The following is a 26,042-nucleotide window of genomic DNA, read 5'->3' as shown; positions in this document are numbered from 1 at the left end:
GGGGGGGTTAGAGTTAATAGGGGGTGAAAGGAGGGGCAGTTTGATGGGGCAGACACTTTAATAGCTGTGGAAAATTACAGATGAAATCCTCCCTCTCTCCACTCCTTTTTCTGACTACTTTACGCGCTGTTGGGAGCAGGGCCTGCTCTTGTCCCCCACATGGGTTCAAAGCTCCCTGCAGCCAAACACTCAACCCTGAGCTGTAAAGATACCAGACCCTAATGAACCTCCCACCTCCATTACTCCAGGGCACAATAATGGAATGACTGACACAACAGAACTGAATCAATAAAGAAGTGTGGTATAATTAAAGCCAATCAGCATAGGTTTATGGAAAATACAGCCTGTCAAATTAACTTGGTATTTTTTTTGTGAGAGTCAGAGATGAGTGTTGATGTTGAACACTTACACTTTTGTAAGATATTTGCCACGATACCCCAGGATATCTTAAGAAACCAGATCAATACTAAATCACCACAGCACACGTTATTAACTGGATTAAAAACTTGCTCACTGAGCCATCTCACATTTTACTTGTAAACAGGGAATCATCGCTGGGTGCATATGTTTCTACTTGGGTGCCACACTGCTTGGTCCTATCCTGTTTATTATTTTTAGCAATGACATGGAAGAAAACAAAATAATTGCTGATAAAGTTTGCAGATGACACAAAGATGGGAGTAATGACTAATGAAGAGGACAGGTCACTGATACAGAATGAGCTGGTAAACTGTGTGCAAACAACCAAAATGTGATTTAATATGGCAAAATGTGAAGTTACACATACAGAAACAAAGAATGTAGGTTACACTTACAGGACGGGGGACTCTATCCTGGAAGGCAGTGACTCTGAAAGGGGCTTGGGGGTCATCATAGATAATCAGCTGAATGTGAGCTCCCAACATGAATCTGTGGCCAAAAGGGCTAATGCAATCTTGGGATGTATAAATAGGGGAGGCTTGAGTAGAAGGGAGGCTCTGTTACTTCCATAGGTGGCACTGGTGCACCTGCTGCTGGAATCCTGCATCCATTTCTGGTGGCCCCAATGCAAGAGGGACGCTGACAAATTGGAGGGCTCAGAGAAGAGTCACGAGAATGATTAAAGGCTTAGAGAACATGTCTCTTAGTGAGAGACTCCAGGGGCCTGATCTATTTACCTTAACAAAGAGAAAGCTAAGGGATTACTTGGTCGCACTCTGGAAGTACCTACTGGGGAACAGCACTTGGATAACAGTGGGCTCATCCATCTAGCAGACAAAGGTCTAACACGATCAAATGGCTGGAAGTTGAAGTTAGACAACGTCAGACTGGAAATAAGGCACGTTTTTAACAATTTAATAATTAACTATAGAACAACTTCCTAAGGATTGTGGTAGATTCTCTGTCAATTGCAATTTTTAAATTGAAACTGGATTTGTTCCAAAATATCTGCTCTAGTTCAAACAGGAATTAATTCAGGGCAGTCCCAAGGCCAGTGTCATACAGGAGGTCAGACTAGATTATCCCAACAACCCCTGGTGTACTCAGCCCTGCTCAGAGCAGCAGGCTGGTCTAGATCTCTCTTCTGGCCCTATGCATCTCTGATTCTGTGATATATGATCTATGGTTCTATGACTGGGACAGAAATTGAAGAGTGGCATCAGGTTGGGATTGAGGGGCACTGTACTAGTGCTGTGTGTAGAGGGTGGTCCACAATGCCTGCAAGGGTAGAATGCTCCCCTACTGAGACCCTACCTTGCTACACAGCCCGCCTAGTACCATGCCTGGGCACTAGGGCCAAGGCTACAAGGGCAAAGTGCCCCCTATTGGGCCACTGCCCCACTCCGTGCTGCACATCTCCCCCTAGCACCATGGCCCAGCACTGACACACGGACTGCTGGTTAGTCAGGACTCTTTATTCCCTCTCCCCAAGTGTTGGGTTTTGATGGAGTTCTCCGGGAAAACACTGATATGCTGGAAACACTGTTTTTTGGGGTACTTTTCATCCCAGGGGACTGGGGGACCAGATACCCACCAGCAGAAAGGAGGCAGGGGATAGGGCCCTGCACCCAACATGATGTGGCTGGGGAAGTCCCAGAGTGCAGGTTAGTGTTATCATCCCTCCTTCAAAGTGAGGGTGAAACTGAGGCATAGGCAGGAGAAGGGACATGCCTCAGATAACCCAGCCAGTTGGGGATAGAACCCAGGAGTCCTGGCTGCCAGGCCCCACATGGGGGTCTGAGATGTCCATGCTTCAGGTTGTGTATGGTCCCCGGCAGCTGTGCATTGGAGGATGTGTCCCCTGGGTGCCTCAATGTCTGGGGGCATCCTAGGAGTCCATGTGTCTGGGACGGGCTGTCCCCCAGGGTGCCACGCTGCCCCATTTCAGCGGACCAGGTGGAAGGTGAGCCAGTAGACGATGAGTGGCTGGCAGGCAGCAGCCCCCAGGGTGACATAAGTCTGACCACGCCCACTGCCTCTGGGATGCCCCATCCCATCTGGCACCAGGGACGAGTGCAGCTTCATTCGCAGGGACCGTGCCTGGGGAAAGACAGTATTAGATATAGGGGGGAGCCTGGCCCGGTAACCCACCTGCCCTGTCTCTCCCTGCCACCATCTCTCCTGTGGGGAGACAGCATTAGACATGGGGGATGAACTGGTAATTACCCATCCCCACTCCTCTCCTCATGCAGCCCCATGCCCAGGTTCCCACCTCTGCACTGCCCCCAAAGAGTGAGTTGAACATTGTAGCTACTGTGGCTGAGGGAGCCATTACCAAGTCCCACGATGCCTCATGTTCAAAGGCTACTGCCCCCTGCCGCCCTGCAGCTGGGACTGGCAGATACCACCATGTGGGGACAAGGCACTGGAGACTACCCCTTGGGATGGCCTCAAACGGCCCAGGGGGAACATGGCCTCGCTCACTTCTGAGGCTCTTCCCCATCTCCACTCCAAAGCACCTCCAACCTGTAGGTTACAGGGGCTACAGCTGCTGTAGAGAAGCAACCCCCATTCCTGGGTGCCTGGCGCCAGGGATTCATGGGGGCTCTACGTGTCTATATAGGGGCTGTCCCTAGAGATTACTGTACGAGGCTGTAGGTGTCCATATTGGGCCTTACACTCACCAGGAAGTACATGAGGGCACAGGATGTCCAGGCAAGGGCCACATAGTACCCATCACTGCCAAAGAGCAGCCCCCCCAGCACAGCCAGGATCATCCTGGAGGAGACAGAAATTAGGGGAGGGCAGGACCAAGCAGTGAGAGGGGGCTCCTCACTTCTCCCCGCCCTGCACAGATGCACCAGCCTCCCTCCTCCAGCATCATGCCATGCAGCCTGCTTCCTCATCCTGGTGGGACCCCTCAGACTCACCCTCGGTATCACCCCACCCAGTCCCCCTGTCCTACCTGGACACCTCAGACCCACTCTCAGCTTCACCCCATCCAGCCATCCCAACCCTGGCAGAACCCTCAACCCCACCCCAGCATCACCCGGTCCAGCCCCCCATTCCAGCAGGACCCCAAGGCCCACCCCACTAGTGCATCAGGGGAGATATAGTCTGTGCAAGGGACACTAGCACACAGTGGAGAATGGGGGCTTGAGGCTCCTGGACTATAACTCCCATGATGACGCACAGCAGTTTTCCCAACAAATTTTTGAGCAAAACTGAAATATTATCAGAACTTAAATTTTCGCCAAAAAACCTGAAATTTTCCCATTAAAAATGTAGACAACAATAATTTTTTGTTTTCATTAAATTATTTTCATTTCAGCCTAGTTTATTGTAACCCCTGCCCCACATTTGTAGCCTCGAACCCCCCTCTCCAGCAGCTGCCTGGCACTGCTGCCCACCCAGCTGGCTTGTGGCAGCAGGGCTGTCCTGCACGCAGACTCACCCCACATATTTGTACCCACTGTAAGCGAGCAGGTCGAAGGGCGTGAGGTCACTCTGCACTGTCACTAGGTACAGACTCAGGAGCAGGGCGAGGACTTCGATAATGACCCACACAAAGGCAGTGCTGGCACACATGCCCAGCACCTCCGGGGAGAACCTGCCAGAGAAGCATGACAGCAAATCAGCCTTCACTTCTGCCACTGGGGTGGGGTGCAGGTGCTATTTAGACAGGGATCCCTTGCCTGGCATTGAGACACAGCCACCTCTGGGGTCACACAGCAAAACTACACCCGAGTTTGAGAGAGGAAGTAGGGGAGAATCCTGCAACTGACAGAAACTGTAACAGGGATTTAGAGACAGGTAGAGAGTCACCCAATCTTGAACTTGGCTAGGAGGACACCTGGGTTCACGCTTCAGCTTTTGAGGAAAACACCAGGGGGATCCTCCACACCTGGGAATCACTGGAAAAAAGGACCCACCACGCTAAGGCATTGGGGTCAGCACTGCCAGAGAGGGGAGAGCTCCTCTGACAAAGCCTGTGGGGGGAAAGGTGGGCTCACAGTTTTGGTGGCTCCAGGGAAGCAGGACTCACCTTTGCTGCAGGCCCAGGGCTATGCCGGCCAACAGGATGTAGGTGATAAAGGCCATGCCTGAAATAGACACACAGATGAAGCATGAGCTAGTGCTTCCACTGAGGTGGAGGGGCAGACGCAACCCACAGGCAGGACAGGAAATGTGAGGGGAGGGGATCAGCCTTCCAGGGGACAGTGCTAGCGTTGTCCGTCTGCCTAATTGGCCGGACAGTCTGTCCATTGACCCCTCCCACCAGTTCATCCCCATTCACGCACCCCCACATCCACACCACACCCTCTCTCTCTCTCTCTCTGTCTGACACCTGCCAACTGCTCTCTCTTTCACTAGATACAGACAGAAACAGGGGGTCTCTTAGACCCTAGCTACCAGTCCTAGGACAAGGGTCATCAGGCCTGACTAATCTGGGCTAGGAGAAGAGGCCCCTCCCCACATCACTATTTGCTTGACCATACTCACTGGGGATGTACAGGTCTGGTGCATTGATGTCCTGCCGGGGCGTCAGGGGTGTGTCCCTGCTATACCGAACCTCCCAGTTCTAAAGAGAAGGGAGAGTGATTGGATATTGCCTCTAAGCCTCGCAGATCCTTATCCATTAAACAGGGGAAACTGAGGCACAGACCTCATCATCATCATGCAATTGAACCAATGGCAGAACCCAGACTAGAACCCAAGAGTCCTGGTTTCCAGGCAAACCCCCTCCCCACCTACCCAGTATCCCACTAAACCACAATCTCCTCCCAGAATTTCAAATAGAACTCACAAGTCCTGGCTCTCAACCCAAGCTCCTATATCCCACTTGATCCCATTCCCCTCCCAGAGCTGGGGAGAGAACTCAGGAGTCATGACTCTCAACCCCACGGCCAGCTTTGAAACCCCATAACTTGTGCATCAGGATGTGTGGCAAGGGCATCCCGTACCTGGTGTGCATACGGGAAGAGCAGCAGCGCCAGCTTCTTGGTCACGTAGGCAGTGTCCACGGCAAAAAAATATTTGAGTCTGTTCACTGACATGAACCTGTGGATCTGTGCAGGGAGAGAGACGGGTTATGACACCAGAAAGGGGACTTGGGAGTTACTGTGCCAGGGAAGAGCTGGGGGTCGTGCTATGGGGCATAATGGGGGATTAATCATACTGGGTGGGGCAGGGGTGGTTATCACACCAGGCTGCACCAGGGGATTACTGCACTGGGCAAAATGGGATGTGTGTGACAGGGGCTTACTGTGCTTGGAGCATCCTGGCAGGACAAAGCCCATCACTAGTCAATTAGCAACATCTCCCCATTCTCCTGTGGGGGCCAGATCCAATTTATAGAGAAGAAACTGAGGCAAAGAGACAGGAAGGGAACCCTGGAGTCCTGGCTCCCAGCCCATCCCTGCTCTAATCCACTAGATCCCACTCCCCTACCACAGCCAGGTATAGAACCCAGGAGTTCTGGCCCCCAAGGTCCACTCCCCTCCCAGAGCTGGGAAAAGAATCCAGGCCAGACCCCCCACTTGAACAAGCAGACCGTGCTCCCTTTTGTGAAAGGGCCACAGAGACTCAGTTCCTTCTGCCCTGCAGAGGGAGTACTGCCAGAGCAGAGGAGGACTCTCCCCACCATAGGGGTGCAGGGTATGCAGACTCCAGAAGCTGCAGAGCATTCAGCATCCCCAATCTATCTAGCCCCCCCATTCTAGCCCTGAGCAGTGCAGGGGTCTGGGTCCTGTCCCTCCCATACCTCCTTGTGGACAATGTCCTTGCTCTGGCTGGCGATGGAGGAGCCATAGGCCACAGCCACATTAGCCATTGGGTCAGCCAGGAGGGTGTTGAAGCCCATGTCGATTCCTGAGGCAGGGGTGCCTTGTGCATGTGGGAAACCAGCACTGGTGTCATCAAAGAGCTGGTGGGGGTCTGGGGCAGGAGGGACCAGGGGGCCCCGGCCTCGGTGCTTGGAGCCTGCAATACATATAAAATCAATGTTGATCAAATGTGCAAACAACATGCAGACTGGTAAACAGTGACTGGGACAGGGCTATCATACAAAGCAAGCTGAATCGATTGGGGAGCAGGGCCCATTCAGACACACTATATTTTAATACAGCCAAACGTGGCCACCTATCTAAGAACAAGGGGGTCAGGCTGTGCTGACGGAGCTGGGACTGTCTCCTGGAGAGCAGTGACTCTGGACAGGATCCAGGGGTCAAAGCAGACAAGCAACTGACCATGAGCTCCCAGTGCCACGTTGTGGCAATAAGGACTACGGTGACCCTTGGGAGTCACCCAATCTGTGACCTGACCAGAGTAGGTGTACGTAGGAGCATACGGCACTGGGTAGATAGACCCTTAATGCAACAGGGCATCTGGTTCTGGGGCCACAGGTTGAAAACCTGAAGAGGTGCAGAAAGGAGCCGTCAAAGTGACTTGGGGGCTGAAGAGTAAAGTCTCTCCTCTAAGAGCTCCAGCTGTTCAGCTTATCAAAGGGCCCATCAAGACTTATTCCTGGTGTCCAAGTACCTTCGTGGGGAGGGGAGAATGGGATGCAACTGGGAAACGGGGCCACGCTGGTCTTGTCTTCCTGACTTGGGGGGGGGGGGGCAATGCTACTGTGTCACCGCAACTCCCGCCACATCACAGCAGGCCTGGCCCTTGGCATCGCCCCTCCCCACAAGGGCCTGGCCCTGGGATCCCCCCCCCCCCGCTCATGCAGGGCCCTGGATAGGGCCAGGGGGCCCGAGCCCCGTTACACCAGGCGCCGCCCCCCAACCACACGGGGGCGCCCTGCCCCCGGGAGCTGCCAGCCGATCCCGGAACCGGAGAGACCCGGAGCCAGCCGGGGGGCCTCGCCCGAGTCCCCGCTGGGGTCCGGCCCCCACAGCTGCCCACGGGAGCCAAGAGCCGCGGGAACCCGACACCCAGAGCCTGGGGGCGGCCGGAGGCCCCGAGGCGACACCAGCCTGGCAGGGGCCCCCCGAGGCAGCAGCGGCTGGGCGCGGAGACCCGGGGCGAACAGGCCCCGCAGCCCCCCCCGCACTCACCTTGCCCCCCGTAGCCCTGGTGATAGGCCATGGCGCGCTCAGCGCGGGGCTTTGTGGGTATGAATAACAATGAGCTGCGGGCCACCGGGCGCTTTCACGGGCCCTTCGTTCGCTGCGGGCGCCCCGGACCGGCCCCTGAGACCCGGCAGCGGCCACGTCCCCGGCCAGACGCTCCCCAGTTCCGATTGGCCGCCGGCCACGTGGATTGGCCAAACGGTCATGCTGATTGGTTCAGGAGAGATCAATCGAGAGCCAGTTGTTCCAGTGAGAAGTCAGAGGATGGGATGTGTGGCACCAGGGGGTGGCGCATGCGTATTTACTGCAGCTGAAGCTCTAAATGCCTGGAGTATGGGGTGGGGGTGACGGCGGGGGCGAGCAGCTGTGAAGGGGCAAGTGGGTCGGGCGAGGGAGTAGCTCAGCCAGGGCTCTTCATACTAGATCAGTGGTTCCCAAACTCTAAGAACCTGTGAACCCCTTTCACTAAAATGTCAAGTTTCCCAAACCCCCTCCTAAAAATGAATATTTCCTGGGATTGTCTCATTTGCCTGAGTATGAATTATAAAAGCAGTGATTTTGGAAATATAAAATTTGTTTTTATGACATGCTTATTACACACTATTTATTAAGTGTCCCTGGCCTCTGTTTGTCAGAAGTTGGGAATGAGCGAAAGGGGATCGATTACTTGATGATTACCTGTTCTGTTCATTGCCTTTGGGGCACCTGGCACTGACCACTATCGGAAGACAGGACACTGGGTTAGATGGCCCCTTGGTCTGACCCAGTAGGGCCATTCTTATGTTCTTACTTATCATTACAGTACTTTTATTACATTATGAAAATAGCAATACTCTTCCAATAACTCACTTTTTAGCTTCTATCACTTTGAATAAGCCTGTTATAAGACAAGGCTCCTATGTTTCATCAAGGAGTATCAGCTGTGACACAGCATGGTGGTATTTAAGAAGCCAACTCAAACAACACACGTTACAACAAAGCTTAAACTTGTCTGTCATAATAATTTTAAAAACAATACTAGCTGCCTATTTAATTTTAAAAACAGCAAAAAAAAATCCACTTCCCTTTCTTATAAGGAGTCTTGAAGTTTAAATCTCCTCAGTGTGATAGATATGCTTGCTTTGATTCTCTTAGCTCTTGGAAGTCCCAGGGGCTCCAGGCTGCTGGCCCTGTGCTGCCCAGGGTCCCTAGGGACAGCTCTGTCCGCCATTAGGGAATTTTTTCCCGAGAACCCCCTGTAACATTTTGTGAATCCCAGTTTGGGAACCACTGTACTAGATCCATGCTTTGTACAGAGGTTAGTGTCTACTGATAACCATTGCCCCCCGCACTGCACATACAGTCATAGATGCCAAGGCCAGAAGGAACCATTGTGGTCATCTAGTCTGCCCTCCTGCATCTGACAGGCCACAGGACTGTCCTCAATTAATTCCTGTTTGAACTAGAGCAGCTATTTGAGACAAAAAAAATCTGTTCTTGATTTAAAAGTTGTCTGATGAAGAATTCACCATGAGCTTTGGAAAGTTGCTCCAATGATTAATTACCCTTGCTGGTTAAAAATTACATCTTCTTTCCAATCTGGCTCTGTGCAGGTTCAGTTTCCAGCCATTGGATGTTATATCTCTGTTTGCTGGATTGAAAAGTTTGTTGTTAAATTTCTGTTCCCCATGTAGATACATGTAGACTGCGATCAAGCCATCTCTTAACCTCCTCTTTGTTAAGGTAAGCAGATTCAGCTTCTGAAGTCTCATATAAGGCACATTTTCCAATTCTTTAATCATTCTTGTGGCTCTTCCCTGACCCCTCTCCAATTTATCAACATGATCCTTCTTGAATTGTGAACACCGCAACTGGACACAGGATTCCAGCAGTGGTCACACCTCTTCCACATACAGAGGTAACAGAACCTCTCCTCTACCTGAGATTCCCTTGTTTGTGCATCAAAGGATTGCATTACACTTATGTTCAGCTGCTTATCCACTATGACCACCAAGGCTTTTTTCAGAGTTAACAGCTACCTCCTCCTGTCCCCGAGACTGCTATACATCCCACAGCTCTGTCAGGTGTAGCTGCACAGCCAGGAAAATATCAGGCATATGAGTGTACGCCTCCCCTACACAATACCCTGGGGAAGGTGTACTCAGCTACTGGCCAGTAGCAATTGGTGTGAGGATCCTGATGCAATTGTGGGGTCCCAGCCAGGGGAATTGGAACAATAAATACACAAAGAAGCAGAGGAGCCTGAGGCAGCCACCAATGGAGTTTTTGCTGGCCACAGATGTGGGGGATGGGGAGAGTTCATACCTGAATAACAATCTAGCACATTTTTCAAAAACAGAGCCTGCAGGAATTAGTCAAATCCCATGGATCCCTGGGAGACTAAGCCCACTGGGCCCCATCTGTACCCCCCACACACACTTTGGACCACTGACTCCAGTTGCAGGTGGAGTTGTTCACTACTGGGAGCAGATTCTCAGTGGGTGAAAGTCATCCCAACACTGGTGACTTCAGTGGACCCTGGTCAATTTCTATTTGCTGAGAGTCTGACCTAGAGGAGTCTATTTAAAGTACCAGTTCCTGGAGTCCCAAGATTGCAGGGTTTTGAGTAAAGTGACTTGCTTAATTCACCGTCCCTTTTGGACCAGCTGAACCTTCGCCTAATAGCAGGCATGACTCCAGAAGGCCTGGCTGGAGAGCCCTGACCCCAGTGCAGGCTGGGGGCTGCATCCAGGATTGCAGGGACTCATGAGTGCTGGTGAAAAATCAGCTGAGCAGGAGCTTCCAGTGCCATGCTGTTGCTATGAGGGTGAATGTGATCCTGGCATGTCTGAGGGACATGGAGCAGGAGCTGGGAGGTGAAATCCCCTCTGCATACAGCATTGGTGAGACCGAGACTGGATCTTGCACCCACATCCAGTTACCACTCTGCCATAGGCTGGTGACAAATCAAGGGGAGCCTCAGAGAAGACACACAAGAAGTATCTGAGGCCTGGAGGACCTGCCTTGCAAGGAGAGGCTGATGGAGCTGCATTTAGTTTATCCCAGAGAAGGTCCCAAAGGGGCTCAATTCTGGCCTTTCAGCACCTCCACAGGGAGATTTCTTGGAGCTGGGGGCTCATTAATGTCACAGACAAAAGCTGAGCAAGAGCCAAAGGCTGGGAGCCAATGCCCAACACATTTAGCCTGGAACTGAGGGACGCGTGTTCAAAAGGGAGAGGGGACTTACCCTTGGCACAACTGCCCCAGCGCTAGGGGAAGGGGGTTCTCCATCAAGTGGGGTCTTCCAATCCAAACTGGGTGTCTCTCTAACAGCTCAACTCCAGCTTAGCCAGCAGCTCTGGGTGGGATGCAGCGACTGTGTGTGGACATACCCAACTTGAGTGATACAGGAGTCAGAATGGAGGATCAGAACAGGGCCTTCTGGCCTTTGAATCTCCCATCCATAAATCCTGTGGCAGGGAGTTCCGCAGCTCACCCACTGACTCTCATGCCAGGCTCCAGGGAATCTAGTTCTTTGCTCATTGCACAAGGAAGTCTTGCATGCTGCACACGTTCTTTGAGATAGGGGCTCCCTTGCCTGGGCACTGCCCACTTGTCCTGGATCCATGGGAGCTGTAGGGAGAGATGGAGAGGAGGTCTGGGGGGAGGGCAGTGGAACCAGTCTCACTTCTCTTACCTGATCAATGGAGTCCATGGGTAGTCAGGACCAGCCATTCTGCCAGGAGCATTGCGGGGACTGAATTCCTATGGACATTTTGGGGGGTCTGTCCCTTAGGACTAAGGCACTTCCTCCAAATGTGGGTTCCAGCAGCATGGAGATGACAGCCTCACTAGCTAGTGAGGATGGAAGTGTTGGTGGATGTTTTGGGGGAGCCCCCTAAATGTTAGGGACCATCTCTAAAATGCAACAACATAGGGGGTGGGGGTGGGGAAGGAGGCACAGGTGGACTTTGGCAATGCTGAGCTAAGACACCTTGCACTCCTAAGGGCACTGGAGGGCAAGGGGAGTGGGGGTTGTAGGCACTGAGGGATGGTGCCGGGGGTGCAGGTTGGTAGGAGTAGGAGGCACAAGTTGGGGTGGGGGTTGCGGGATGGCCCTTAGGCTTGGGGCAGAGGGACAATTAGGAGCATGATGTGTGGGTTGCACTGTGGAGGTGAGGAGTGCGGGTCAGGGGGCACATGCAGGTAGGATGTGCGGGTAGCACTGGGGCGCAGGGCATAGGGGATGCAGTGCAGGGACAGGAGGTATAGGTCACACTGGGAGGGTGAGTGTGAATAATTTGAACAAGAGTTTTGTCAAGCTTGAAATAAACAATAATATTGTCAGTGTTAGGCCTAAAACTTCCGGAAGCTTCACCAAGCGAGCCTTGTAAAATTATCTTTAAAAAGCAAGCTTTGCAAAAGGAAACAGACTTCTGGTCAAAACGCACTGCAGCCAGACAACACATCATGCTGAACCATATTTAAAACAATTGGCTACAAGAAAATAAGTAAGCATAAATTATATAGCCAAAGCGATCACGCTAACCACATTAAAGATTTGGCCTAACCTGACTGGTTGACCTGCTTCAAAACATGGCAAGCAGATGAGATAAAATGTGTAGAGCTCAGGTGGGTTTGTGTGTGTGTGTTGACCTAAAAGAGCTCACACTTTGTCAGGCTCACATATACCTCCCTGAAGCAAGGAAACCTGAACTGCACCAACTATGTGTACCTGACCAGTGCAAAGAGCGGTCGACTAAAGGGTAACGTGTTCTCAGCAGGGTAAGGTTTTAAAGTACAAAAGTCTGGGTGCATGCAGAATAAGGTAACAGAGTAGAGAAGTCTGGGTTGCTCGAGCTGATTTAATCTCAAATTGTACCGACATTACAGTATTAAGAATGGTAGTGTTGAAATAATTTAATCTCAGGTTATATCAATGCTGCAGTATTAAAAATAGTAGTAAGTACCTGGTGCATAATATTACTTGTACTTGTCTTCAATATAATTTGCAGTTTATATTAATCCTTATTCAATGCTGGTCTTTAACTTTTCTTTTCCTATTCTGTCCTTGTTGCATTTATAGCCATAAGTCATTAAAAAGCCTTTCTTGAGGAATAATCAGTAGTTTTAATTTCTTTATGCAGACACCACTTAACCTCACTACATCTGTGTTGGGTGGTGGAACGTGGAGATCACCCAAGGCCTCCTTGGGGGCCCTGATGCATGTCCCCCTCTTCCATAACTGCCATAGTGAGGCGTGGGGGTTCAGGGGGCACATGCAAGTATGATGTGCAGGTAGCACTGGGACACAGGGCATTGGGGGTGCAGTGCAGGGACAGGAGGTGTGGGTCACACGGGGGCATGAGGAGTGAGGTTCAGGGGGCACATGCAGGTAGGATGTGCAGGTAGCAGTGAGGCACAAGGCATAGGGGGTGCAGTGCAGGGACAGGAGGTGTGGGTTACACTGGGGGGGGTGAGGAGTTGGGGTTCAGGGGGCACATGCTGGTAAGATGTGCAGGTAGCACTGGGGCACAGGGCATAGGGGGTGCAGTGCAGGGACAGGAGGTGCGGGTCACACGGGGGGTGAGGAGTGAGGTTCAGGGGGCACAGGCAGGTAGGATGTGAAGGTAGCAGTGAGGCACAAGGCATAGGGGGTGCAGTGCAGGGACAGGAGGTGTGGGTTACACTGGGGAGGGTGAGGAGTTGGGGTTCAGGGGGCACATGCAGGTAAGATGTGCAGGTAGCACTGGGGCACAGGGCATAGGGGTGCACTGCAGGGACAGGAGGTCTGGGTCACACTGGGTGGGGTGAGGAGTTGGGGTTCAGGGGGAATATGCAAGTAGGATGAGTAGGTAGCACTGGGGCATACGGGGTGCAGTGCAGGGACAGGAGGGGGTTAGGGGGTGGGACAGGGTGGCACTGTGGTTGCAGGGGCGTTGGGGTGGGGGATGAAGGTGGGGCAGAAGGAGAGAGGGGATCACAGGAGTGGGGATGTCAGGAGGCATAAGGGCGCCCAGGGCACGGGTGACTGAGAGCAGGGTGTGCCTGTGTGTGTGTGTGTGTATGGAGGGAGCACACGGGCTCTGGGGCACAGGGATGCAGTATAGAGTGGGCAGCACCAGGGGAAGGGGTGGGGGCAGAGGGAGGAAGGGGGCAGAGGGGGGCAGGAATGGGAGGGGTGGGGGCAGAGGGAAGAAGGGGCAGAGGAGGCAGGAATGGGAGGGGTGGGGGCACAGGAGACCCGTGGGGTGCAGGGGACAGCACAGCCCTGGGTTGGGTGGCAGGGGAGGTGGGGGCACTGGAGCGGCTCTGCGATGGGTGGAAGAGGTGGGGCGCCTGGGCGCCCAGGAGTAGGGGTGCGGCGCAGGGGACGAGGCTGTAGCCGGGGCGCAGTGCTGGGCAGGGGGCGCTGGGCACCGGGGCAGGAGGGAGGCGGCCCCGGCGCCGCGGGCAGGGCCCCGCCGGGGGAGGCGGAGCAGGCGCACGGAGCAATCGGAGCGGGGCGCAGAAGCTGCACCAGGCAGGGAGGCTGCTCCGCGCTCTGGCCGGGGGGCGCTGGGTCTGACCCCGCCATGGTGCCCGCGATCCTGGCTGCCGCAGCCCCCAGCGACAGCCATGCTCGGCGAGGGGGCGCTGCCCGACCCGCCCCCCGCGGGGGACCCGCACCGGGAGGAGGTAAGGCTGGGCCCGATCCTGACCCCCCATGCGCAGGGGGGGTGCTCCGCCCCAGGGGCTGGTTGGAGGGGCGCTGCTCTCCCCTGTCGCGTTTGCCCGCCCCATCAGTCGGGCAGGGCGTGGGGGTGGGTGTTTTTGTGATTTGGGGGGTGCGTGGGGGATAGGCAGTGTTGGGGGATGAGAGGTGCGGGCAGGGGGTATGGGGAGACAGGCGGGGTTGTGGGGTAAGGGGCGGTTGATGTAGGGGTCACGGCGATTCCCCCGCTCCGTCCCCCCCCGGCATTTCGGTAACTCTCGTTACAGTGTGGAGGGACGATACACCGGAATCATCGGGACTGGGGGGCCCCGCTGGCCCGGGGGGGCGCGGTTTGCCGTCGCGGGGGGGCGGGTTGGGTGCCGGGCTCTGCATTGCAGCAGAGTGGCTGGGGCTGGGTGTGTGTGTGGGAGGGACCGTGAGGGGCTCGATCGGGACAAAGGCCGTGGGGGGGGGGCGGGCTTGCTGGGGCTGGAATCCCCCAGGGTGGGGTGGGGGGAGCGCTTGTTTTCTCCGTGCCCCTCCCCCGCAGTGCCGCAGGGAACACGCCTGGGGGTGGGGCCGAGGGGTCTCGCAGAGGCAGGAGGAGGTGTGCGGGGCAGTCCTGCTTTGGCTGGTTCTGCGCAGTTTCGATCCCTCCCCCTCCCCCCATCACATCCGTGGGCCCACCCCTCCATTCCCAGCTCTGGGAGGTGGTGGGGTCCAGTGGCAGGGAATAGGGGTGGCGGTGTTGGCAGCCCCCTGGGTTCTGTTCTCAACTCCAGGAGAGGCCTGGGGTCTAAAGCAGGAGGTGGTCAGAACCAGGACTCCTGGGTTCTGTCCTTGGGCCTGGGAGGCAAGTGGGATCTAGACAGTTGGAGGTGAGCAGGGGTCTAGGACTCCTGGGCTCTAGTCCTAGGTCAGGGTGGGATCTAATGGGCCAAAGCAGTGGGGGTGGGAGCCAGGACTCAGGGTTCTATACCCAGCTCTGGGACGGGGGACAAGGGGCAAGGTCTGGTGGTTAATTTGTCCCTGAGCCTTCCCATCTCCCAGTGAGCTCATTGGTCCTGATGCAGCTGCATCCCTAGCCCTGCGCTGCATCCAGGAGTCCATTTGTTTTTGGCACTTTGCCTGGTGCCCACGAGACACTGTTGAGGCGGAAGGAGGGGGGGGGGACAGATTAGGTGCTGGCTGCAGGCACAGCTGGGACTTGTGCCAGAGGGGCATCCGCTTTCCAGGCACTAGCCTGCTCACGTGCATTCTGATTGGTTACTGCTGCCTGGCCTGGGCCAGCCATTTGATAGCTGGAGTTTGGAGGGCAGGGTATGGGACATGGGGCCTTTCCTCTCCAGGGGGCAGCGGCTCTGATCTGCCTCAGGGGGGACTGGCAGGCTTGGGAGGAAAGGAATGGGACCTTTCCCCTTTGTGGGGCATTGGCTGTGATCCAGCCTCGGGGCAAGGGGACAGGGAAAGGGACATAGAGTCTTTCCCCACTAACTGTGTTTCTCTCTCCCCGGAGCAGCAGCGCCCCCTCAAGCAGTCGCTGAGCAGCTCGCTGTGGCGGGAGTCACACTGGCGGTGCCTACTGCTCACCTTGCTGATGTATGGTTGCTTTGGTGCCGTGGCCTGGTGCCACCTCTCCACTGTCACCCGCCTGGCCTTTGATGGGGCATCCCGGGGAACCTCCACTGTCTATCACACCAGCCCCTGCTCAGACGGCTATCTCTACATCCCGCTGGCCTTCCTGGCCATGCTCTACCTGCTCTACCTGGTGGAGTGCTGGCATCGCTTTGCCCAGGCCCGGCGCCAGCCCCGGGCCAGCACTGCCAACGTGCACCAGCTGGTGCAGCACATGCAGCAGGCAGCGCCTTGCGTGTGGTGGAAGGCAGTGAGCTACCACTACATCCGTCGGACGCGCCAGGTGACCCGCTATCGCAATGGTGATGCCTACACCACCACGCAGGTGTACCACGAGCGGGTCAACACCCACGTGGCTGAGAGCCACTTTGACTACACGGCCCACGGTGTGCGTGACATCTCCAAGGAGCTGCTGGGCCTGGCTGAGCATCCGGCCACGCGCCTGCGCTTCACCAAGTGCTTCAGCTTTGCCAGTGCCCAGGCCGAGGCTGCCTACCTGGCGCAGCGGGCACGCTTCTTCGGCCAGAACGAGGGGCTGGACGACTACCTGGAGGCACGAGAGGGCATGCGGCTGCAGGATATCAACTTCCAGGAGCAGCTGATGGTCTTCCCTGAGCCAGGTCACCCTCCCTGGTTTGCCCGGCGCTCGGCCTTCTGGGCAGCCTCGCTGGCACTTCTGTCCTGGCCACTGCGGGTGCTAGCTGGTTATCGCACAGCCAATGTGCACTACCACGTGGAGAAGCTCTTTGGTACTGAGGATGGGCCTGGCTCCCTGGAGCCCTCTGGCTATGGGAGCCCCATCCCACGTGTGGCCACGGTGGACATGACAGAGCTGGAGTGGCACATCTGCTCCAACCGCCAGCTGGTGCCCAGCTACTCAGAGGCGGTGCTGATGGATGCTGTCATGGCAGGCCGTGCCTACCTGCGGGGCTGGCAGCGCTGCCGTCGTACACTGAGCAGCAACTCGCTCCCCTCTTGCAGCACCCGGGCCTTCTACGCCCGCCTGCCCTTCAGCTGCAGCCGCTTCTCGCTGGGCCGGAGCATCTTTCGCAGCCTGAGCGGGGGCGGGGCAGAGAGGCAGCCCCTGGGGAATCCACCCTCCTACCATGATGCTCTCTACTTTCCGGTGATCATCATGCGCAGTGGGGAGACTTGCCCCCCACAGGGCACCCCGGGCACAGCGGCTGGGACACCTCTCTGAACTCAGAGCATGGCCAGGAGCATGGATGGATGCCCAGAGACAGGAAAAAAAAAAACTAAGCTACCCCCGGGGAACAACTGAACCCCCCTCCCCTGCCCCAGGGACCCCAATGCTTGTGGCACACAGGCCCTGGCTGAGTTAGAACAAGGGAAGCCACTTCACAACAAAACCAGTGTGTGATCTCAGCTCCCCAGCTGTAGATACAGTCACCCACTGAGGGCTACGGGGTCAGGGCTGGATTCTGATCTCAGCTCCTGTGGGTGGGATTGGATTCCAGAAGTTAGACTGAGCCCAGGACTGGGATGGGGACATTGACAGACTTGTGCAAAGGTGGAGCCTAGGGCAGGGGACAGCCTTCCCCAGGTGTGCCAGATGTGCAGGAGGGGGTGGGGCTTCCCTTGGAGGTGACTGGGGCTGCCCTAAATCCCTGATAGTTGGAGGACATTGATACTGTGGGTTCGGTGCCTCACCCCTCCCTCCCCAAGGCTGGGAACCCCATGGCAGAGTGCAGCTGGGGGGATAATTTAATTTCCTCTCAAACCTCCCCTCAAAGTATCTATTCTGCCTGGCACCCCTCTCTCCCTGAGGCTGTGCCAAGGGGCTGGGGGTTAAATGGTGCATGCCCGGGCAGGCCTGGCTGGAGTGAGCGTGACAGTGAATAAAGTGACACAAACCCACAGCAGAGTCTGGATGTGTGGCTGTGCTGCCTGCTTCTGGAGGGGATGAGCCAGGCCATCTGTCTGTCCCCACTGCTGCCTCCTGTTGGAGAGGATGAGCCTGGCTCGATGTATGGGTGTGGTGGTGGCGGTGGTGGTGGGGTTCACTGCTGGAGAAGCTAAGTCCAGACCAGGGTGCGGTGGGTCTTGCTCTGATCATGGCATAAGCTGTGCTGTGTGTGCACGCAGGTATCCTCCTGCTGCATCTCAGCACCGGGTGAGGGAGTCCTGTGTGAACAGTCCCCATGCCCCACCCCAGAGGTAGCTGGCCCTCAGCACTGCCCAGGACCCTCAGAGACTCTATTGCAGACCCTATTGGGACAGGGCCCTTTAAGAGTGAGTGGCCACTCATGAGCCACTGTGGCAGGAGCAGATGGGCTCAACTGAGCAAGTGCTGGAGCCATGAGCTGATCCGCTCTGGGGCATGGAACGAGCAGTACAGGGCAGCCAGGGAAATGGAGCCAGCGGATATGGCAGCCCTGCTGATGCCCCTCACTGCCAGCCTGCAGTCCCTGCTCTCCCAGCTCTGGACTCAGTCTTTAGGGCCAGCTCTGACTGTGCGCCTGTCCTGCTCTCTACAGCACAGCACCCCGTAGGATGGGGGTCAGCCCTCCAGGCCTGCGCATTAAGAGTAACAGACACAGCTGCTGATGGAAGCATTAGGGTTTATTGAGTGACTGAAGGATGCAGCTGCGTCTTGAGCTTCCGCACTGGCTCCATGGGGCCCAGGGCCTGCTGTCCTGGAGTGCAGGTCAAACGGTGCAGGGGTGGTGCAGAACAGGCAGGTTAGAGCCTGTCATCAAGCCCCAGCTGAGCCCTATCAAGGCCCAGGGCTTCCCCATCCCTGCCCAGACACTATGTGATCCCAAGTAGTCAGACCACTGTCCTGCTGGCTTCAGCCTCTCTGGAAACATGAACATGAGCCCCCGTAGAAGGATGGAGCACTAGAGAGAGGAAACAATTCATTCACTCATGCCAGGGGCAGAGCCAGAAATTGAACCCAGGAGTCCTGATGCCCAGCCCCCGTTCTAACCTGTTGGACTCCACTTCCCTTTGGGGCAAAAACCCAAGAGTCTGTGCTCTCAACCCCCAGAGGGGAAACAGCACCGTGTTCTTGGATGGCGGGTGTGCTTTATACCCCTAAAATCTGCAGGAGATTCACCCTGGAGTCTGATTCATGGGTGAGCCCTGAAGAGCCCCTCGACATGCTTTCCCTGCCCCTGCACCTCTTACTCACTCACAAGTGGGCCTGTTTGGCCGCTTAGCCTCAGTGCTGGTGATGCCAGTGAGGTGTGGATTAGTGCCCACGGGCAGGATTGTGTGTTTGTCCTGTGGAGAACTGGGCTGAGACCCTGCAAAAGTGCCTTACACAGGGTGGATCCAGACCAGAACTGGCATCCCCGAGAGAGGAAAGGCCCCATGTCTCATTCCCAGACCACCTGCCCCATGGCTGGATTGGAGCCAGCCCCCCAGCGTGGAAAGGTTCCATGTTAAATCTGCTTAACTGCCCTGTTGCCCCGAGGCTTATGTGTTGAGGCTGCACCTCTAGCTGCTTTTTGCATAAAGCAGTGAGGTTGGGGCAGATTTACCTGGTGCATGTGTTGGGATGGGGGTTCAGACGCTATCTCAGCCCCCTTAGCTGTCCATCTTTTCCCCAACTGCCCATGACCTGTTGGTCTTTGCTGCAAACCTGGCACCCCCGGCCCTGGCTCCTGGCCTTGTCACCCAAGGGGCATTATTCCTGCCCTGGCAGCTCTAGGAGCATTGTCCCGCAGCTGCCCCAGATACCTCCCATTCTGGGAGCCCCTGGAGCCAGACAAGTGCAGGGCTGGAGGCTATGCTGCTCTCCAGTGCATGCTGGGACAGGACTGCAGGGTCTATGGGCACCACCACGATGCATACCATGCAGCTCAGCACTGCTGTCTGTACCCCACCCAGCTCCCACATGAGGGTGGGAATCATCTCTCAGTCACTTAGGGATCCCTCCTCCTGTGGCTGCTGGCTGGATCTCTCTCTGAATCACATTCTTCCACATCGCTCTGTGAATCCAGGACTCCTGCCTGCCCCAGCCAGTTCCTGGTCTCTGCTGTTCAGTAGCTGCTGGCACCGTCTCTGATGGGTGCGGTAGGATCCTTCGGCTTGCTGGGAGGGCACACTGAACTGACCTCCACAGGGAGGGGGCATCACTCGAGCCCATGGTGGCCTGGCACTCAGCCAGGGGAGGCAGGGTGGCCACACGAGGCTGGGATGAAGAATACTTCTAGAGCCTAGGAGGGAAAATCATAAGTGAGCTAGAGAAATGGAAGCCCCATTAATGGCAGAGGCCATAATAGAACCCAGGCATCTGGAGCCAGTACCTGATCTTCCAGACACCCAAGAGTTCCTGTGCCACCCTCAGAGCCAGGCAGCCTTTATTCCTCACTCTCCCCGGTATTGAATTCAAGTCAGATCACTCCAAAACCTCAGCTGTGTTTGGCGGAACAAGGAAACCACAGCAAGAAACATCACAGTGGGATTCAATTGGTCTTTCAGCCCCCCCACCAAGCCCCTGCCCTGCAGCCCTGCGCCCTTATCGAGACCCTTGTGTCTCAGGGACATCTCCCATGCCACCGTGCTGAAGGCTGGGGCAGGATCCCATGTCAGATCCCAAGGTGGGCTTGTTCCCTCATCTGTTCTTGGTTGAGGCTTCCCAGTCCTGTTGGTGGTGGTTCCTGAACCAGTTTCTCATATGGGTGGGTGGTGAGGCCAGTGGCCTGGCGCATGTGGCACTTGCCAGGCAGGCTGGAGTCCTGCAGCAGGTTCTGTATCAGCTCCTGGGAACAGATGAGGATGGGTGTCAGTGCAGTAATGAGGTAGTGGGGAGTCCCCTGTGCCCCACCTTGATGAACACCCCCGCCCCCCAAGCAACACATGGTCCCCTACAGAGTATTCCTCATCCTAGGTGGGATCATCTCCTACAATCTGTTCTCTCTGTGGCGGGGGGAGGACAGGATCATCCCCTACTGTGACGGACAAAGCACATGTAAGTGCCTTCACCATAGGTTTGCACTAGAAGGGCACTTGTAGTTTTACTGTTAAACAGGCAAGCTTCCTTTGAACTGGGCAACGATAGTTGAGACTAATTTGTACAGAAATTAACTTGACTCATATTGCACTTTTCCTCTATCAGGTGCAAATAACTCAAAGAAGGAGTGGACAAGCCCACCCCAATCCCTCCAAGGGAGGAACAGGCTGTAGAGAGGATGAGCCCACAGGATAAACATGCCCATTTTACAGATTGGGATCGATGTACAGAGGTGTTATGTAAGGTCACATAGTGAGTCAGTGGCAGAGATTAAAACCCAGATTTCCTGACTGAGGCCCTATGTACTTAGGCCCAAAACGTCATTGGCAACATGAGTGAAAATATGAATTAGGACAGACTGCGCCAATAAAGCCCTAGGCCTTGTGTAACCGGTGACAACAATGGGGCTCTCTCGCCCCCTCTCCTGGCTACTCCTCAGAAATTTGAGCTCACTGTATTTAGATTGAACAGCAGAGAAACACACTTCTAGAGCCAGTTCACTTGCTCTGCTGCTGTCCCCAGCCAGGGGCATCATATTACATGTGCATCAAACAGCTGGGTAAGGAATATGTCATGCAAGACAAACACTGACTCCCGGCCAATACATCCTACTATATGAGCCAGATGCTCACGTACACCTGAAAGGAGCAGCCCCCTAGTCAGGGTGTGTGCGCGCAAAGGTAGCTTGAAGTGCTGCTGGGTTGGACTGCTTGTTGCTGGGGCTGCTTTGCACAAACCTTTGGATCCAGGTGACAGGAGCCCGGCTGTCAGTTTGGGTCAAACATGGCAGAACTCCCCTAACAGCTGCCATTTTTGCATGATTTTGACCCAACATGGCAAAAGTTTCACACCCGCTATGCAAACGTGCTAGGCCATGAAACGTGGCCTCAGCCTAGTGCCCTTGTTGAGCCTCAGAGCCAGCTGGCGAATGTGAGCCTAAGCCAAAACCCTCTTCCGCAGCCTAGCCATAGCTCTGCTTCATACCGCTGTCACGTGTTGCTTAACAGGGCTGGGCTGTATTTAGTGGTGCCCCATCTTCCACCCTTCTCCTCTGTGGTTCTCCTGGGGAGCCCCCTTCCCTCCCAGGGGTTAGGAAAATGCTGGGGTTCCAGGCTTTCCCAAGCCTCTGCCATCCCAATGCATTAGTACAGCGTAAAACCCAACCTCATGGCACATGCACACGAATGAGGGCCCCAGCACTACATTCTGAATGGGGCTTTAGGAGTGCAGTTTTTCAGGAAGCATCCTGACAACTATTTTAGAAAGACAAGGTGACCTCGTTCCCATTGTAAGGGCCCATCCATTCTGGGGCATCTCGCTCAGTCCCAGATTTGGACCTTAGCGTCCAAAATATGGGGGTTAGCATGAAAACCTCCAAGCTTAGCCACCAGCCTGGACCTGGTACCTGCTGCCACCACCCAAAAAATTAGAGTGTTTTGGGGCACTCTGGTCCCCCTGAAAAACCTTCCCTGGGGACCCCAAGACCCAAATCCCTTGAGTCTCACAACAAAGGGAAATAATCCTTTTTCCCTTCCCCCCTCCAGGTGCTCCTGGAGAGATACACAGACGCAAGCTCTGTGAATCCAAACAGAGTGAATCTCCCTCTCTGTTCCCAATCCTGGAAACAAAAAGTACTTTCCTCTTCACCCAGAGGAATGCAAAATCAGGCTAGCCACTTCAACACACACAGATCTCCCCTTGATTTCTTCCTCCCACCAATTCCCTGGTGAGTACAGACTCAATTTCCCTGAAGTAAAGAAAAACTCCAACAGGTCTTAAAAGAAAGCTTTATATAAAAAGAAAGAAAAATAAGTACAAATGTTTTCTCTGTATTAGATGATACAACACAGGGTCAATTGCTTAAAAGAATATTGAATAAACAGCCTTATTCAAAAAGAATACAAATCAAAGCACTCCAGCACTTATATTCATGCAAATACCAAAGAAAAGAAACCATATAACTTACTATCTGATCTCTTTGTCCTTACACTTGGAAACAGAAGACTAGAAAATAGAAACTACTTCTCCAAAGCTCAGAGAAAGCAGGCAGACAGAAAACAAAGACAAAAACACTCAGTTCCCTCCACCCAAAGTTGAAAAAATCCGGTTTCCTGATTGGTCCTCTGGTCAGGTGCTTCAGGTGAAAGAGACATTAACCCTTAGCTATCTGTTTATGACACGCCCCCCAAATTGCAGACAGTGGGGAAGCTCACTGGCGGCGATTTCCTTCTAGAACTTGAAAATAAACAGATTAATACAACACATACACCTTTACATATACTCCTAAGTATATAACTAACAGACTTCTACATTTTAAGAACACTTTTTAACTACTGAATTATGGGAAACTCTTACGGGAGAGTGCATCAGCAACTTTATTAGAAGCTCCTGTGATGTGTTGAATTTTAAAATCAAAATCTTGGAGAGCTAAACTCCAACGAAGAAGTTTCTTGTTGTTCCCCTTGGCAGTATGAAGCCACTTTAGTGCAGCATGGTCAGTTTGTAGTTGGAACCGCCGTCCCCAAACATATGGGCGTAGCTTTTCCAGGGCGTACACAATGGCATAGCATTCCTTTTCACTGACTGACCAGTGACTTTCCCTCTCAGACAGTTTCTTACTGAGAAACACGACAGGATGGAAGTTGTGATCTGTTGCTTCCTGCATGAGCACTGCTCCTATACCACGCTCAGATGCATCTGTGGTTACTAGGAATGGCTTGTCAAAGTCCGGGGCCCTGAGCACAGGGTCAGACATGAGCGTTGCCTTAAGTTGGGTAAAGGCCTTTTGACACTCATTAGTCCACTTAACTGCATTTGGCTGGGTCTTTTTGGTCAGGTCGGTCAGTGGGGCAGCGATTTGGCTGTAGTGGGGTACAAATCGCCTGTAGTATCCGGCCAAGCCTAAGAAGGATTGGACCTGCTTCTTGGACCGTGGGACAGGCCACTTTTGGATAGCATTCACCTTGGCCTGTAGGGGGTTTATGGTTCCTCGACCCACCTGGTGCCCCAGGTAAGTCACTCTGTTTTGGCCTATTTGACACTTTTTGGCCTTAACAGTTAGTCCTGCCTGCCTGATGCGCTTAAAGACCTTTTCCAGGTGTAGTAGGTGTTCGGGCCAGGAGTCTGAAAAAATGGCCACATCATTGAGGTAGGCAACTGCAAATTCTCCCAGTCCAGCTAGTAGACCATCTACCAGCCTTTGGAAGGTGGCGGGTGCATTACGAAGGCCGAAAGGAAGGACATTGAATTCATACACCCCCGCATGGGTGACGAATGCTGACCTCTTCTTGGCAGGTTCATCTAGCGGTACTTGCCAGTACCCCTTGGTTAAGTCTATTGTAGAGATGAACTGGGCACGTCCCAACTTTTTCAATAGCTCATCGGTACGTGGCATTGGATAGTTGTCCGGACGAGTTACAGCATTTAGCTTACGGTAGTCCACGCAAAAGCGTATTTCCCCATTTGGTTTGGGTACCAGAACCACTGGAGATGCCCATGCACTGGTAGATGAGCGGATTATACCCATCTGTAGCATGTTCTGGATCTCCCGTTCTATAGCGGCTTGGGCATGAGGAGACACTCGGTAGGGTGGGGTTCTGATTGGGTGAGCATTACCTGTATGAATGGAGTGGTATGCCCGTTCAGTCCGTCCTGGGGTGGCTGAGAACAGTGGGGCGAAGCTAGTGCACAGCTCCTTGATTTGTTGCCGCTGCAGACGTTCCAGGGTGGTTGAGAGGTTGACCTCTTCCACGCCACCGTCTTTTTTCCCGTCGTAGTAGACACCGTCAGGCCACTCAGCATCATCTCCCTGGACTGTAAACTGACAAACCTGTAAGTCTCTGGAATAGAAAGGCTTGAGAGAATTAACATGGTACACTTTAGGCTTTAGTGAGGAATTGGGAAATGCTATGAGGTAGTTTACAGCTCCCAGGCGCTCTTGGACCGTGAAGGGCCCTTCCCATGATGCTTTCATTTTATGGGCCTGTTGCGCCTTCAAGACCATAATCTGGTCTCCTACCTTGAAGGACCGATCTCTGGCATGTCTGTCATACCAGGCCTTTTGCTCTTTTTGAGCATCCTTTAGGTTCTCTTTAGCAAGGGCTAAAGAGTGTCGGAGGGTGCTTTGTAGGTTGCTTACAAAGTCCAGAATGTTAGTTCCTGGAGAAGGCGTAAACCCCTCCCATTGTTGCTTCACCAACTGTAATGGCCCCTTAACCTCGTGACCATACACAAGTTCAAATGGTGAAAACCCTAAACTGGGATGTGGTACAGCCCTGTAGGCAAACAGCAACTGCTGCAACACTAGGTCCCAATTATTGGAGAATTTGTTGATGAATTTTCGTATCATGGCCCCCAAAGTTCCATTGAACCTTTCCACCAGGCCATTGGTTTGATGGTGGTACGGGGTGGCAACCAAGTGATTCACCCCATGAGTTTCCCACAGTTTTTCCATGGTCCCTGCCAGGAAATTAGACCCTGAATCTGTAAGGATGTCAGAGGGCCAACCTACCCTGGCAAAGATGTCTGTTAGGGCCAGGCACACAGTGTTAGCCCTGGTGTTGCCTAGAGCGACTGCTTCTGGCCATCGGGTAGCAAAGTCCACTAAAGTCAGTACGTACTGCTTTCCTCTGGGCGTCTTTTTTGGGAAAGGGCCCAGAATATCCACAGCTACTCGCTGAAATGGGACCTCAATTATGGGGAGTGGCTGGAGAGGGGCCTTGACCTGGTCTTGAGGCTTTCCCACTCTTTGGCATACCTCACAAGACCGGACATACTTGGCAACGTCCTTGCCCATCCCCTCCCAGTGGAAGGACTTCCCCAACCGGTCCTTGGTTCTGTTCACCCCAGCATGGCCACTGGGATGATCATGGGCTAAGCTTAAGAGCTTCCCCCGGTACTTAGTTGGAACCACCAACTGTTTTTGCGGCTGCCATTCTTCCCGGTGTCCACCAGAAAGAATTTCCTTGTATAAAAGTCCTTGGTCTATAACAAACCGGGATCGATTAGAAGAGCTGAGAGGCGGTGGGGTGCTCCGTGCCGCCGCCCAAGCTTTCTGAAGGCTGTCATCCGCTTCCTGCTCAGTCTGGAACTGTTCCCTTGAGTCTGGGGTCACCAGTTCTTCCTCAGACTGTGGACTTGGGCTTGGTCCCTCTGGAAGCGATGTAGGTGATGGGGTTGTTTCCAGTGCTGGTGAACCGCTCTCCGCTGGTGCACCTGAGGGTATTTCAGGCTCTGGCTGAGCCTTTTGGGTATGGCT

At 54.2% G+C, this 26,042-nt stretch overlaps 2 protein-coding genes across 2 annotated transcripts; one reads left to right on the top strand and one right to left on the bottom strand.

Annotated features, from left to right (window-relative positions):
- Positions 1–735: 735 nt before the first annotated feature.
- Positions 736–7,717, bottom strand: YIF1A (Yip1 interacting factor homolog A, membrane trafficking protein). Its single transcript, XM_050959203.1, is given in 10 exon segments — positions 736–2,520; positions 3,105–3,198; positions 3,875–4,030; positions 4,466–4,523; positions 4,924–5,002; positions 5,385–5,489; positions 6,185–6,402; positions 7,482–7,565; positions 7,568–7,678; positions 7,681–7,717. Coding segments are annotated over 10 exon segments (1,083 nt in total). The 5' UTR covers positions 7,703–7,717; the 3' UTR covers positions 736–2,364.
- A 6,329-nt stretch (positions 7,718–14,046) lies between these two features.
- Positions 14,047–17,663, top strand: TMEM151A (transmembrane protein 151A). The gene is made up of 2 exons (XM_050959201.1): positions 14,047–14,153; positions 15,689–17,663. Exons 1-2 carry the CDS (start codon positions 14,094–14,096, stop codon positions 17,003–17,005), a joined length of 1,377 nt encoding a protein of 458 aa, XP_050815158.1. The 5' UTR covers positions 14,047–14,093; the 3' UTR covers positions 17,006–17,663.
- The last annotated feature ends 8,379 nt before the right edge of the window (positions 17,664–26,042 follow it).

This window comes from Gopherus flavomarginatus, chromosome 6 (genome assembly GCF_025201925.1).
Source record: "Gopherus flavomarginatus isolate rGopFla2 chromosome 6, rGopFla2.mat.asm, whole genome shotgun sequence".
NCBI lineage: Eukaryota > Metazoa > Chordata > Testudines > Testudinidae > Gopherus > Gopherus flavomarginatus.
Note: the sequence above shows the minus strand (reverse complement) of the source record. Positions and strands in the feature narration are given on the sequence as shown.